Source organism: Serinus canaria, chromosome 5 (assembly GCF_022539315.1).
Source record: "Serinus canaria isolate serCan28SL12 chromosome 5, serCan2020, whole genome shotgun sequence".
Classification (NCBI taxonomy): domain Eukaryota; kingdom Metazoa; phylum Chordata; class Aves; order Passeriformes; family Fringillidae; genus Serinus; species Serinus canaria.
The window spans coordinates 62,040,012-62,052,677 of NC_066319.1; the positions used below are offsets into that span (position 1 = coordinate 62,040,012).

The following is a 12,666-nucleotide window of genomic DNA, read 5'->3' on the forward strand; positions in this document are numbered from 1 at the left end:
GGGGGGGGGGGGGGGGGGGGGGGGGGGGGGGGGGTGGGGGGGGGGGGGGGGGGGGGGGGGGGGGGGGGGGGGGGGGGGGGGGGGGGGGGGGGGGGGGGGGGGGGGGGGGGGGGGGGGGGGGGGGGGGGGTGGGGGGGGGGGGGGGGGGGGGGGGTGGGGGGGGGGGGGGGGGGGGGGGGGGGGGGGGGGGGGGGGGGGGGGGGGGTGGGGGGGGGGGGGGGTGGGGGGGGGGGGGGGGGGGGGGGGGGGGGGGGGGGGGGGGGGGGGGGGGGGGGGGGGGGGGGGGGGGGGGGGGGGGGGGGGGGGGGGGGGGGGTGGGGGGGGGGGGGGGGGGGGGGGGGGGGGGGGGGGGGGGGGGGGGGGGGGGGGGGGGGGGGGGGGGGGGGGGGGGGGGGGGGGGGGGGGGGGGGGGGGGGGGGGGGGGGGGGGGGGGGGGGGGGGGGGGGGGGGGGGGGGGGGGGGGGGGGGGGGGGGGGGGGGGGGGGGGGGGGGGGGGGGGGGGGGGGGGGGGGGGGGGGGGGGGGGGGGGGGGGGGGGGGGGGGGGGGGGGGGGGGGGGGGGGGGGGGGGGGGGGGGGTGGGGGGGGGGGGGGGGGGGGGGGGGGGGGGGGGTGGGGGGGGGGGGGGGGGGGGGGGGGGGGGGGGTGGGGGGGGGGGGGGGGGGGGGGGGGGGGGGGGGGGGGGGGGGGGGGGGGGGGGGGGGGGGGGGGGGGGGGGGGGGGGGGGGGGGGGGGGGGGGGGGGGGGGGGGGGGGGGGGGGGGGGGGGGGGGGGGGGGGGGGGGGGGGGGGGGGGGGGGGGGGGGGGGGGGGTGGGGGGGGGGGGGGGGGGGGGGGGGGGGGGGGGGGGGGTGGGGGGGGGGGGGGGGGGGGGGGGGGGGGGGGGTGGATGGGGGGGTGGGGGGGGTCGGGGTCGGGCGGGGAGCGGGGGGGGGGGGGTCGTGGTGGCAGGGGGGGGGTGGGGTGGATTGTCTAGAGCAGCTCTAGGCAGGAGATGTTCTGGAGCAGATCTAGGGCAGGACTTGATGTGTCTGGGGAGCTCCGGCAGGATGGATGTGCTTGGAGGAGCTCTGGGCAGGATTGATGTGTGTCTGGTAGGCAGCTCTAGGGCAGGATTGAGTGTCTGGAGAGCTCTAGGGCCGGCATTGATGGTGTCGGAAGAGGCTCTTATTTTTTTTTTTTTTTTTGGGCAGGATTGATGTTGTCTGGAGCACTCTAGGGCAGGATTAACGTGTCTGGAGCAGCTCTAGGACAGGATTGATGTGTCTGGAGCAGCCCCTAGGGCAGGAGTGATGTGTCTGGAAGAGCTCTCGGGCAGGATTGATGTGTCTGGAGAGCTCTAGGGCAGGATTGATGTGTCTGGAGCAGCTCTAGGGCAGGATTGATGTGTCTGGAGAGCTCTCGGGCAGGATTGATGTGTCTGGAGAGCTCTAGGGCAGGATTGATGTGTCTGGAGAGCTCTAGGGCAGGATTGATGTGTCTGGAGCAGCTCTAGGGCAGGATTGATGTGTCTGGAGCAGCTCTTGGGCAGGATTGATGTGTCTGGAGAGCTCTAGGGCAGGATTGATGTGTCTGGAGAGCTCTAGGGCAGGATTGATGTGTCTGGAGCAGCTCTAGGGCAGGATTGATGTGTCTGGAGAGCTCTAGGGCAGGATTGATGTGTCTGGAGCAGCTCTAGGGCAGGATTGATGTGTCTGGAGCAGCTCTAGGGCAGGATTGATGTGTCTGGAGCAGCTCTAGGGCAGGATTGATGTGTCTGGAGCAGCTCTAGGGCAGGATTGATGTGTCTGGAGAGCTCTAGGGCAGGATTGATGTGTCTGGAGAGCTCTAGGGCAGGATTGAGGTGTCTGGAGCAGCTCTAGGGCAGGATTGATGTGTCTGGAGCAGCTCTAGGGCAGGATTGATGTGTCTGGAGCAGCGCCTCCTGTCCATGTGAGGGGCAGAGTTTTCCCAGTTTCCCCCTCAGGTCCATGCCTGGCTCATGCCTGTAACAAAAGCTGCCGTGAGGGGGATGTGGATGGAGAGGTGGGCAGAGCTCCAGCCCTGCCACAGACCCTGCCCAGGGCACCAGGGTGGACAGGGGATTGTGAAGCAGGGATTAGCATCTGCCCATTCAGAGACCTGTGCAGGAAGGCACTGGAGAGCTCAGGGAATTGTATAATTAACACTGAACCTAACAGCAAACCTCTTTGATATCTCAGTGCAGCATTTGCACAGAAATAGCTGTTCCCTTCCCAGCCAGCTCATCTGGAGTGCAGGTTAACAGATCCTACAGTTCACATTGCCAAAATTCTGTGGCTTTCACCCCTACAATTTATTAGCCTCAGATGTGCATCTCCAGTCCCAGAGGAGCTTCCCGTGAGCTGGAAGGCTGAGCCCTGGCAGGATCAGTGGCAAACTAACAAGGTCAGCCCCATCCTCCCGTTTCCATGGCGATGGCTCAGAGAATAGAGAACATGGCAACACCAGCCTTCTCCCAGCTCCTCCAGCTCAGCTCCTGCCTTTGTCTGCCTCCCTTGGAATGGGGCTGAGATGAAAGAGAGCTCACAGCACCGAGGGGAGCACTGTGGCTCTGCCTGAGCTCCTGCTGGGCACCCGGGCCCTGCCCTCAGCAAGGTCAGCTTCCAACAAAGGCTTCCTCCCGAGGGCTCTGTGTGCTGGAGAGGTTCAGCCTCTGCTCAGGCTGCACTTGGCCACCAAATCCTGCCACAGATCACGGGCTTTTGCTCTATCCTCTTCATCAGGATGCATTTTCTCCACTGCAGGATTTCTCCTGCTCACTGATGAGGACAATCCATGCTGGCAGCCAAATGGCCAGTGGGTGACCAAACATTTCTGGTGCAGAGGAAGAGCAGGGCTGGTACCCAAAATGCTGCAGGAGAGGAGGATGCTGTGGCACAGGCAAGGCAGCCTCTCTCTCCCAGATCCCAGCCAGGGGATGGGCACAGGGGCTGGGATGGCTCTGCTCCCCAGCTGGGGACCCCACTTTCCAAGGAAGGGGGAGAGTTTGTCACAGAAATTCCTTCTTGTGGCTGAAAACAGGAGCTTTCCAAAGCTCAGCTCTTTGGAACCAACGCCAGCTCCAGTGGGTGTATCAGGATTCAGGAGTTTAACTGCTGATGGAGCAAGGTCTCTGGCTTTGAGTAAATAACCCAGAACTCTGCAGTGCAACACAGAGTTTCACCAACCAGAACTATTTCCTAGCTCACTGGGAACTGTGGGATTACTGCAGAGTGGCAGGAGTGTGTGTGTGTTTGCATGTCTGCATGTACCCGTCCGTGTCACTGTAGGACACGAAATAACAACGTGCACACGCTGCTGTTCTCAAGGTAAAAGGGACTTCTTAATGTCTGACTCCAGCATTTACAGATTTCCAGAGGTGACCGTGGGTTGGAGGGTGACAGTGCCACCTCTGCAATGACACTGGACAAACCAACAGCCCATCAAACTTCTCCTCCTCCAGAAAAGAATGCAAAACAATCAGTTATCTACAGAAAGGCTGTGAGAAGGTTCCTTACAAGGATGTAAACATCAGAAGGCTTGGGAAAACTTAAAAACCAGGGTGATACATCCGAATGTAGACATCTGTGAATGCAGGTGTGAACCCCACCAGCCCTCCCCAGAGCCATCCCTGGGGAGCAGTGCTGCCAGCTGCCCTCCTGCAGGCCTGCCCTGCTGCCCTGGGCATGGCTTTGCTCTGTCTGTGCCAGCCCTCGAGCGTTTGTCACAGCTCTGAGAGGACAGGCTGTCACCAGTGACACCTGAGAGCTCCCTGGAGCAGAGCTGGGCACAGCTAAAGGACACAGCAGGGGTTTATTAAAAGGAGAAATTCCCTCACAGGACACACCTGGGGCAGTGCAGGAGCCCTGCCAGGGCTGCACCCAGCTGGACCCTGGCCAGGAGCTCTCACACCTTGATCAGCTCTGGTCCATTTCCATGTTGGGCTCAGTGCCCAGTCCCACTCCAGGGGATGCAGTCCCACCCTGCCAGGCTGCTCTCCTCCATCCCTGTTGGCACCTTTGGGGCTGGAGCTGCAGCGCTGTCCTTGGTTCTGGGGCTGGAAAAGGATTGAGAGTGCCTGGGGAGAGGGACAGGATTGTTCTGTGGGGCTGAGGAGAGGGACAGGATTGTTCTGTGGGGCTGAGGAGAGGGACAGGATTGTTCTGTGGGACTGAGGAGAGGGACAGGATTGTTCTGTGGGACTGAGGAGAGGGACAGGATTGTTCTGTGTGCCTGAGGAGAGGGACAGGATTGTTCTGTGTGCCTGAGGAGAGGGACAGGATTGTTCTGTGGGGCTGAGGAGAGGGACAGGATTGTTCTGTGGGACTGAGGAGAGGGACAGGATTGTTCTGTGGGACTGAGGAGAGGGACAGGATTGTTCTGTGGGACTGAGGAGAGGGACAGGATTGTTCTGTGTGCCTGGGGAGAGGGACAGGATTGTTCTGTGGGACTGAGGAGAGGGACAGGATTGTTCTGTGGGACTGAGCTGTGAGGAGAGCTGCTGGCACCGTGTGTGGAGTTCAGAGTTCTGTACCAGTGCAGTGCAGAATCTGGAAAATATGGGAGTTAAACCTTAAGGCATCACCAGGAGCACTCCCAGAAGGGCAGAGCTGCTCATGCCAGGTGCTGCAGGAGAGAAGCCACGGGATGTGCCCTGGGGCTGGGGAGCTGAGGAGTTTTGGGGAGCTGAGGAGTTTTGGGGAGCTGCAGAGCCTTGGGGAGCACCCCTGGCAGGGCAGGGCTGCTGCACCAGCCCAGGGCTCTGTGTGGGGAGGCACCGTGCCCAGTCCCTGCCCCAGACAGCTCCAGCATCCCCATCCTCAGCAGGACAAGGCCCCAGCTGGGCACAGAGCTGTGCTGTGCCCACCTCTGGCACTGTGGGGTGTGCCCGGCTGGCACAGGGCAGTGCCCACCTCTGGCACTGTGGGGTGTGCCTGGCTGGCACAGGGCAGTGCCCACCTCTGGCACTGTGGGGTGTGCCTGGCTCAGCCCCTGGCTCAGCTGGAATGGGCTGTGCTCACTGGAAGTGCTCCGGGCAAGGCTGGGCAGGGTTTGGAGGAAGGTGTTCTGGTGGAAGGAGTCTCTGCCCACGGAAAGGGGAGGAATGAGTTGAGTTTTAAGGTCTCTTCCCACCCAAGCCCTTCTGTGATCAGATTGCAGCATTTTCTTGCACATCAAATATGCCACTGCCACAAAAACTGGGTAACATCTGCAAATTATTTACCTGGAAAGGAAAGAAGCATTCCTAGAACACTGAGTGCCTTGTAAAACTTCCTTCTGAAGGGACTCATCGAGGGAACAGCCAAGTGGGATTGGGAATGGGGAGCAGTTCCCAGACACCTGAACACATCAGTTATGAGCATTGTTCTGCAGCCTGGATGGAGAGATGTAAAATGGAAATGTCATTGTGGTGCATTATATCATTATCATATTTGAAAGCTGCCCTCAGCTGTACCAAGCTCTGAGGTGTTTTCTAGAGTGATGAAGTATTTAATAAAAGTAAGACAAAGAGTCACTGGAGTCCTCGGTGGCTTGTGTGCCCTTTGAAACACATTACTGGTCCAAAAGATATTAGCTTAATCCTCTCTTCTGGTTAAATTGTGATTCATTGTCTGAAGGAGAAAGATTCCAGTGCATCTGAAAAACCCTTTCAGTTCCATTCACCAGATCTGGATAACATTGCCATGCAATTCCTGTTCCCCAGTGTAGCAAAGGAGACAGATGACAAAGGATCCATTGTCTGACAAGGATGTTCCATCTCATGGAAGGGGACAGTGAGCACCTTGGGGCTTTGGGGTGTGACTCCTCCCTGCAGGTCCCAACCTCCCCTTGTGAGCAGCACCTGAGCTCCAGGGGCTGCTCCTGCCCCTGGCTCCCTGCCAGCCTGCAGCAGCGTCACAGCCTCGGGCCCCCGTGCCTGTGACAGCCAAATCTGGACTCCAGACAAGCTTGGGGTGAGCCCAGGTGTTTGATTTCATCTGTGAGACCTTCGTGGTTTTGGCCTCCTCAAATTGCTTTTGATTCTCTGAGTCCTCTCTGCTCATCCTGTGCCCAAACACCTCCTGCAGGGACCCTGCTGTGCCCAAACACCTCCTGCAGGGACCCTGCTGTGCCCAAACACCTCCTGCAGGGACCCTGCTGCTCATCCTGAGCCCAAACACCTCCTGCAGGGACCCTGCTGAGCCCAAACACCTCCTGCAGGACCCTGCTGCTCATCCTGAGCCCAAACACCTCCTGCAGGGACCCTGCTGTACCCAAACACCTCCTGCAGGACCCTGCTGTGCCCAAACACCTCCTGCAGGACCCTGCTGTGCCCAAACACCTCCTGCAGGACCCTGCTGTGCCCAAACACCTCCTGCAGGACCCTGCTGTGCCCAAACACCTCCTGCAAGGACCCTGCTGTGCCCAAACACCTCCTGCAGGGACCCTGCTGCTCACCCCCTGCCCAAACACCTCCTGCAGGACCCTGCTGCTCACCCCGAGCCCAAACACCTCCTGCAGGGACCCTGCTGTGCCCAAACACCTCCTGCAGGGACCCTGCTGTCCTCACCTCCCGACCCTGCCCACAACACCTCCTGCAGGGACCCTGCTGTGCCCAAACACCTCCTGCAGGGACCCTGCTGTGCCCAAACACCTCCTGCAGGGACCCTGCTGCTCATCCCCTGCCCAAACACCTCCTGCAGGGACAGTGTTCCAGAGCCAAGGGAGTGTTTGCAGTTTCATCCCCAGCACCACAGAAGGTCCCTCCCAGCCCCAGGAGAAGCTGCCAGCCAGGGCACCGTTCCCTTGGGCTCTTCCCTTCCTTCTCCCCCCTCTCTGGGCAGCAGGACCATTCCCTCAGCACCAGCCCTGGCAGCTGGGCTCCTCCAGGCTCCCACCACATGGACCTGGGAGTGTCAGCCCAGAACACCCCCGAGCCATGGGCTGGACAGGCAGCTCCAAAGGCCCAGAATATGAAATTAAACCCAGGCTAGGTACCTGGCCTAGTGATCAGCACTGGGGCTGGGCACCACGACCTTGGCACTGCTGCCCTCAGGTACAGGTGACATTTCTCATCTCTGTTCCAGCTGCAAAAATATTCTTTTCCCTTTCTCTGCTCCCATGGTTTGCACGACAGCCACTAATGACCCTTTTCTCTCAATAATATAATATAACTGTAAGAAGCCAGCTCTGAATCAACCTAACCTGTATTTAACTGGAGTTCGGGGTTCCTTGCCAGACCTGCTGAATTTTCTCCAAGCATCCCACCTCCCTCAGCACAAGTCTCTAGCTCAGAGCAATTAACCTTTTTCTTTCCCTCTGTAATGCCTGAATTTCAGCTTATTTTATTTTCAAAAGAAATTATATTCTCTGAACATGCAACAATCCTATAATTAAAATAATTTGCCCTTGTGGCACGGGGGTTACATAATTGGCAGGGAAGGATACTTGATATTTTAATAACTCTGAGGCATATGAGAAATTTTTCTCACCTTCAGCTGCCTGTGAACAGGAGCTGCTATGTTTTACAGCTTCACAATCCTCCTCAGTCCTTCTGACGAGTCATTTGCCCAGAACTTTATTTTCCAAGTGAGCCAGTATCTCACTAAAATAAGCTGAACTCCTTTGCAAAGAAAATCTGTAATTTCCAACAGTACCTTACTAAGAAGTTCATCGTGCTTGCTCAGCTGCTGCACACAATGACAAAACACTAAAAAAAGTGAACGTGGGAGTGAAAGAGCCAAGTCTGGAAGTGGAAGGAGTCATTGATTGCAAGAAATGTCTGACTGCAGAAATGTCCCGGGCCCAGGGCTGGGCTCTCACACAGGACTCCTTCTAGTGTCACCTCTGGCAGGGGCAAAATTTAACATCTGGCAATTGCCTTTTCTGTCCTGTTTTGAAAGTTCTGTGCCAGACCATTCCAAGCCAGATGTGCAACTGCCACGGCTTTTAATCACAGAATTTTAGGATCATTGAATGGTTTGGGTTGGAAGGGACCCCAGAGCTCATCCAGTGCCACCCCTGCCATGGCAGGGACACCTCCCACTGTCCCAGGTGCTCCAAGCCCCAAGCACTGCCAGGGATGAAGGTAAAAGGAATTCTAAAAATCCTATAAAATGAAAAATAACAAGAATTCTAACTATTTTCCAAACCCAAAGGGTGAAACGACACTAAAGGGTGTTGCCACACCTCCTTTGCATTCGGCCACCTTCCAAGCCATGACAGCTGCCTCTCACTCAGAGAACTGAGCCAGCTGTGCCCCACCAGAAGGGATGGAAACCTTCAGCCCTACCTGTGAATGTCCTGATCCCTCCCCGGGCTGGGGGCAGTTTTACACCTGAGCCAGTGTGCAAGGGAGGACCTTGGCACGATAAAAGTCACTGTCCCCCCTCGCAGCATCTGCCTCTGCCCAGCCCATTTGAGCAGAGCAGCCTCCCCGTGTGCCCTCCTGCATTTATCATGCTCCCAACATCCCAGACCTTGCACGGATCCAGCCCCAGGTCCTACACCCACCACACTCTGCCCTCAGCCAGGAATGGAAACACGGCAGCACAGCTGGATTTCCACTGGGCTGGAAATCCCTCTGAGGTCAGTGACCCCCGGAGGAAACCCAGCTCTGCCAAGCCACGGGTACAAAAGAGAAGGTTCTCTCATTGAGAACCTGCCACCAGACACCTGAAATGAGCTCATCAGGTGGAATTTTGGAAAGAGGAACAAGGACAGGAAATTACCATAATAGTCAGAAATTGGCCACAGTAAGTGGCTGTTAAGGAACACAGGCAGGACTGAGGGACTCATGCATGCAAATGTCTTACTAAATAAAGAGCCAAACAATTTCAGTCATTAAACCGGGAGGAAGATTCCCAGCCCTCTTCCCTGGGCAGGATTTTCCACACACCCAGCCCAAGGACCGGCACCCTCCCCTCCCAAGAGGATGAAGGATGTCCAGGCAAGAGCTCTCCTGCCCTGCCGACCCCCGGGAGCCCCCGGGAGCCCCCGGGAGCCAGGCAGCCTGGCGAGGGACAGAACAAAGCAGCCTCTTGTGAGAGAGGCACTGAATATCCCTGCAGCCAGAGTGCCAAGGGTTCGATATTTGCATGAGAATAAACCGGGAAAAGGCTCTCTTCTAAGCTGGCTGTGGGGCTCTTTACTGAGCCTGGCTGTGGCACAGGGCACTGTTTCATCAGGAACTTGGAGGGGGGTTATCTATGCCGAGCACTGGCACCTGGATGTGCCCAGCTCTTGACTGGCAAGACCATGACAAACCCCAGTGTGAGGGAAGACCCTGGATGTCACTCCTGCAGGACCTGGAACACGTGCCAGGACACAGCCATGTGTGTGTCAGGTGTGCAGGATTTTGGGCCCTTGGTTGCTCCAGTCCCACCTGCTCAGCCACGAGCAGCAGTGGGGTCATTCCCACCTGAGCCAGCTGCAGGAGAGCATCGCCAACGGCACCACCAAAGGTATTACCGAAAGCATCACCGAAGGCATCGCCAACAACACCAAAGGCATCGCCAACAACATCGCCAAAGGCATCACCAACAACACCAAAGGCATCGCCAACAACACCAAAGGCATCACCAACAACACCATCGCTAAAGGCATCACCAACAACACTGCCAAAGGCATCACCAACAACATCGCCAAAGGCATCGCCAACAACACCAAAGGCATCGCGAACAACATTGCCAAAGGCATCGCCAACAACACTGCCAAAGGCATCGCCAACAACATCGCCAAAGGCATCGCCAACAACATCGCCAAAGGCATGCCAACAACACTGCCAAAGGCATCACCAACAACACCAAAGGCATCGCCAACATCGCCAAAGGCATCGCCAACAACACCAAAGACATCGCCAACAACACCAAAGGTATCGCCAACATCGCCAAAGGCATCGCCAACAACACTGCCAAAGGCATCACCAACAACACTCTCAAAGGCATCACCAACAACATCGCCAACGGCATCGCCAACAACACCAAAGACATCGCCAACAACACTGCCAAAGGCATCGCCAACAACACCAAAGGCATCACCAACAACACTGCCAAAGGCATCACCAACATCGCCAACGGCACCACCAAAGGTATTACCGAAAGCATCACCAAAGTCATCATCAACAACACTGCCAAAGGTATTACCAACATCACCAAAGGCATCGCCAACACCGCTGAAGGCATCACCAACATCACTGAAGTCATCACCAACAACACTGCCAAAGGCATCACCAACATCATCAAAGGCATCGCCAACAACACCAAAGGCATTGTCCATCACCAAAGGCATTGCCCATCACCAAAGGCATTGCCCATCACCAAAGGCATTGTCCATCACCAAAGGCATTGTCCACCACCACAGGCATTGCCCATCACCAAAGGCATTGTCCATCACCACAGGCATTGCCCATCACCACAGGCATTGCCCATCACCAAAGCCAGCACCACAGGCATTGTCCATCACCACAGGCATTGTCCATCACCAAAGCCAGCACCACAGGCATTGCCCATCACCAAAGGCATTGTCCATCACCAAAGGCAGCACCACAGGCCTCCCTGTCGGTGCCAGGGCCGTGTCAGGGCAGCACGGGGAGGGCATTGCAGGTGTCCCTTGCCCCTCAGTGTAATGCCAGCCAATGCTTTGCTCAGTGCAGAGACAAACATGAAATATTAGTGCATCTTTCTCATTAGAAATTGAGAAGGGTTGCTTTTAATGTGTGGAAGAAGCATAAAACTGGAAAAGAAAGCAGCACAGAAATTAAAATGATCGTTTCTTGTTTTCTTTTTGCTATGGACCATTCACAGCAGAAATAGCAGAGTGATAATGAAGTGAAAGTTGCTTATACATTTCCTTTTATGTGTATCCTGTGAAAATATAAGCCATTATTATCCCCCACTAATACATTTCAGACTGGAATGCAAGATAAGGACGTTGGGATGTGGGATGTCAGTCTGTGATGGTTCAAAGGATGAGGGGTATTTCTCACTGCCGTAAAGAATCACATTGGATCCTCTGTATCTTCATTTTCATTGAAAAGATAACACAGAATAAACAGTTCTAAGGTAAGCACAAAGAAATCAACGGCACACACATCTTCTGCTGGAATGTACAATGGGTGGCATGTTTTTAATAGCGGTACTTCAGAAAATGATATCATAAAAATGCACACAACATCTCTCTGAGCTGCTATCACTGCTAGTTACAGCCAAAATCACAGACCTTAATCCTGCCAGCCTCCTCCCCCATCGTCCCAAATTCACAAACCTGCTCATGAAGGTTCAACGCTTCCCAGAGGCCAAGTCCCAGCTCTGCTCAGATGTTCAGGATTCGAGACCTGTGCAGTGTCACCGGCCTGACCAGAGCCCAGGTCTGAGCTGATCCTTCCCTTAGAATCCCAGAATCACACAATTGTTTGGGTTGGAAGGGACCTTAAACCCCACCCAGTGCCAGCCCTGCAATGGCAGGGACACCTCCCACTGTCCCAGGGTGTCCCAGTGCCCAGCCTGGCCTTGGGCACTGCCAGGGATCCAGGGGCAGCCCCAGCTGCTCTGGCAATTCCAGCCCAGCCAGGAATTCCCAGTTCCCAATCTCCCATCCATCCCTGCCCTCTGGCACTGGGAGCCATTCCCTGGCTCCTGTCCCTCCGTCCCTTGTTCTTCACTGGTAAAATGTGCCGTGAGGATCCCCCAAACCACCTTTTGGGAGTGACTGGAGGAGCGGGAGCATTTCATTGGGGTCACTCTCCTTGCCTAGGGCAGGGGTCTGAGGGGTGGGCAGGGGGAACAGGGGCAGAGGGGTTTGGGGGGCAGTGCCTTTGAGCCTGTCCTAGGAGGCTGCAGCAGTGGCCAGGTTCCTTTGCTGAACCTCCCCCGGAATCCCAGCACAGCAAGGGCCCAGGTGCACTTTAACAGGGAACATGGTGATTTCCTCCTGTTCTCTGGGGACATAAAGAAGGGCCTGGCACATCCCGATCCACACTGAGATAAAATCACACCACAGACCCTCACACACAGGAGTGTGTATTGATACCTGCTACACAATAGGTACTCAGGGATAACATCACACTATGGATTTTAGGCTTCTTGATTCATTCAGATGCTCTGAGGATTTAGCCTGCACAGATAGCAGGGAAGATAATGTCCTTTATCTGATCACTTTGGTCAGAAGTGCCATATTTCTGAGAAAAAAAGATCCCTTCTAACACATACCAGTTTTATTGGTAAGCTTGGCAAAACTTGTTTAAATCTTAGTTAAAATTTAAAACATATCATTTAAAACAAATTAAAAGGAGCAATAAAAATCCCATTCACCATGGCTGCTGCACCACTGAAAGGTGGTAAAATGCAAAGCTGGGACAAAACCCTTTGGAAACTCCAACATCAGCTTCTTTTTCCTTTTTGGCTCTGGCTCCTGAACCTGCTGTTGTTTCAAATTCCCCGTGCAGTCAATGCCACGCAGCAATCAATGACAGCTTGTTCCAGACCAGCCCTGCTTCTCACTCCTGCTACAATCAATTGAACCTGCCAGGAAGGCACCAGATGCTGCTGCATTTTTCCCTATATAATATTAGGAAAAACATCCAGCACAGGGTGTGTGGGGAGCCTGACTTAAGTGTAATTAAAATGGAAGAACCTCAGTCCCCTGGGAGTGAAAGTATTGACAAACCTTTCACTTTCTCATTTACAACCC

General features: G+C 56.3%; 1 protein-coding gene across 1 annotated transcript in view; it reads right to left on the reverse strand.

Annotated features, from left to right (window-relative positions):
- The window catches only part of LOC127059653 (basic proline-rich protein-like), a gene marked incomplete at its 5' end in the record, with an annotated part of 5,398 nt that extends 4,817 nt beyond the window's left edge, over positions 1-581 (reverse strand). The window contains one exon of the mRNA XM_050974935.1: positions 1-581. This exon is cut by the window's left edge and continues 1,076 nt beyond it. Coding sequence (XP_050830892.1) covers positions 1-581 — 581 coding nt within the window.
- Between the last annotated feature and the right edge of the window lie 12,085 nt (positions 582-12,666).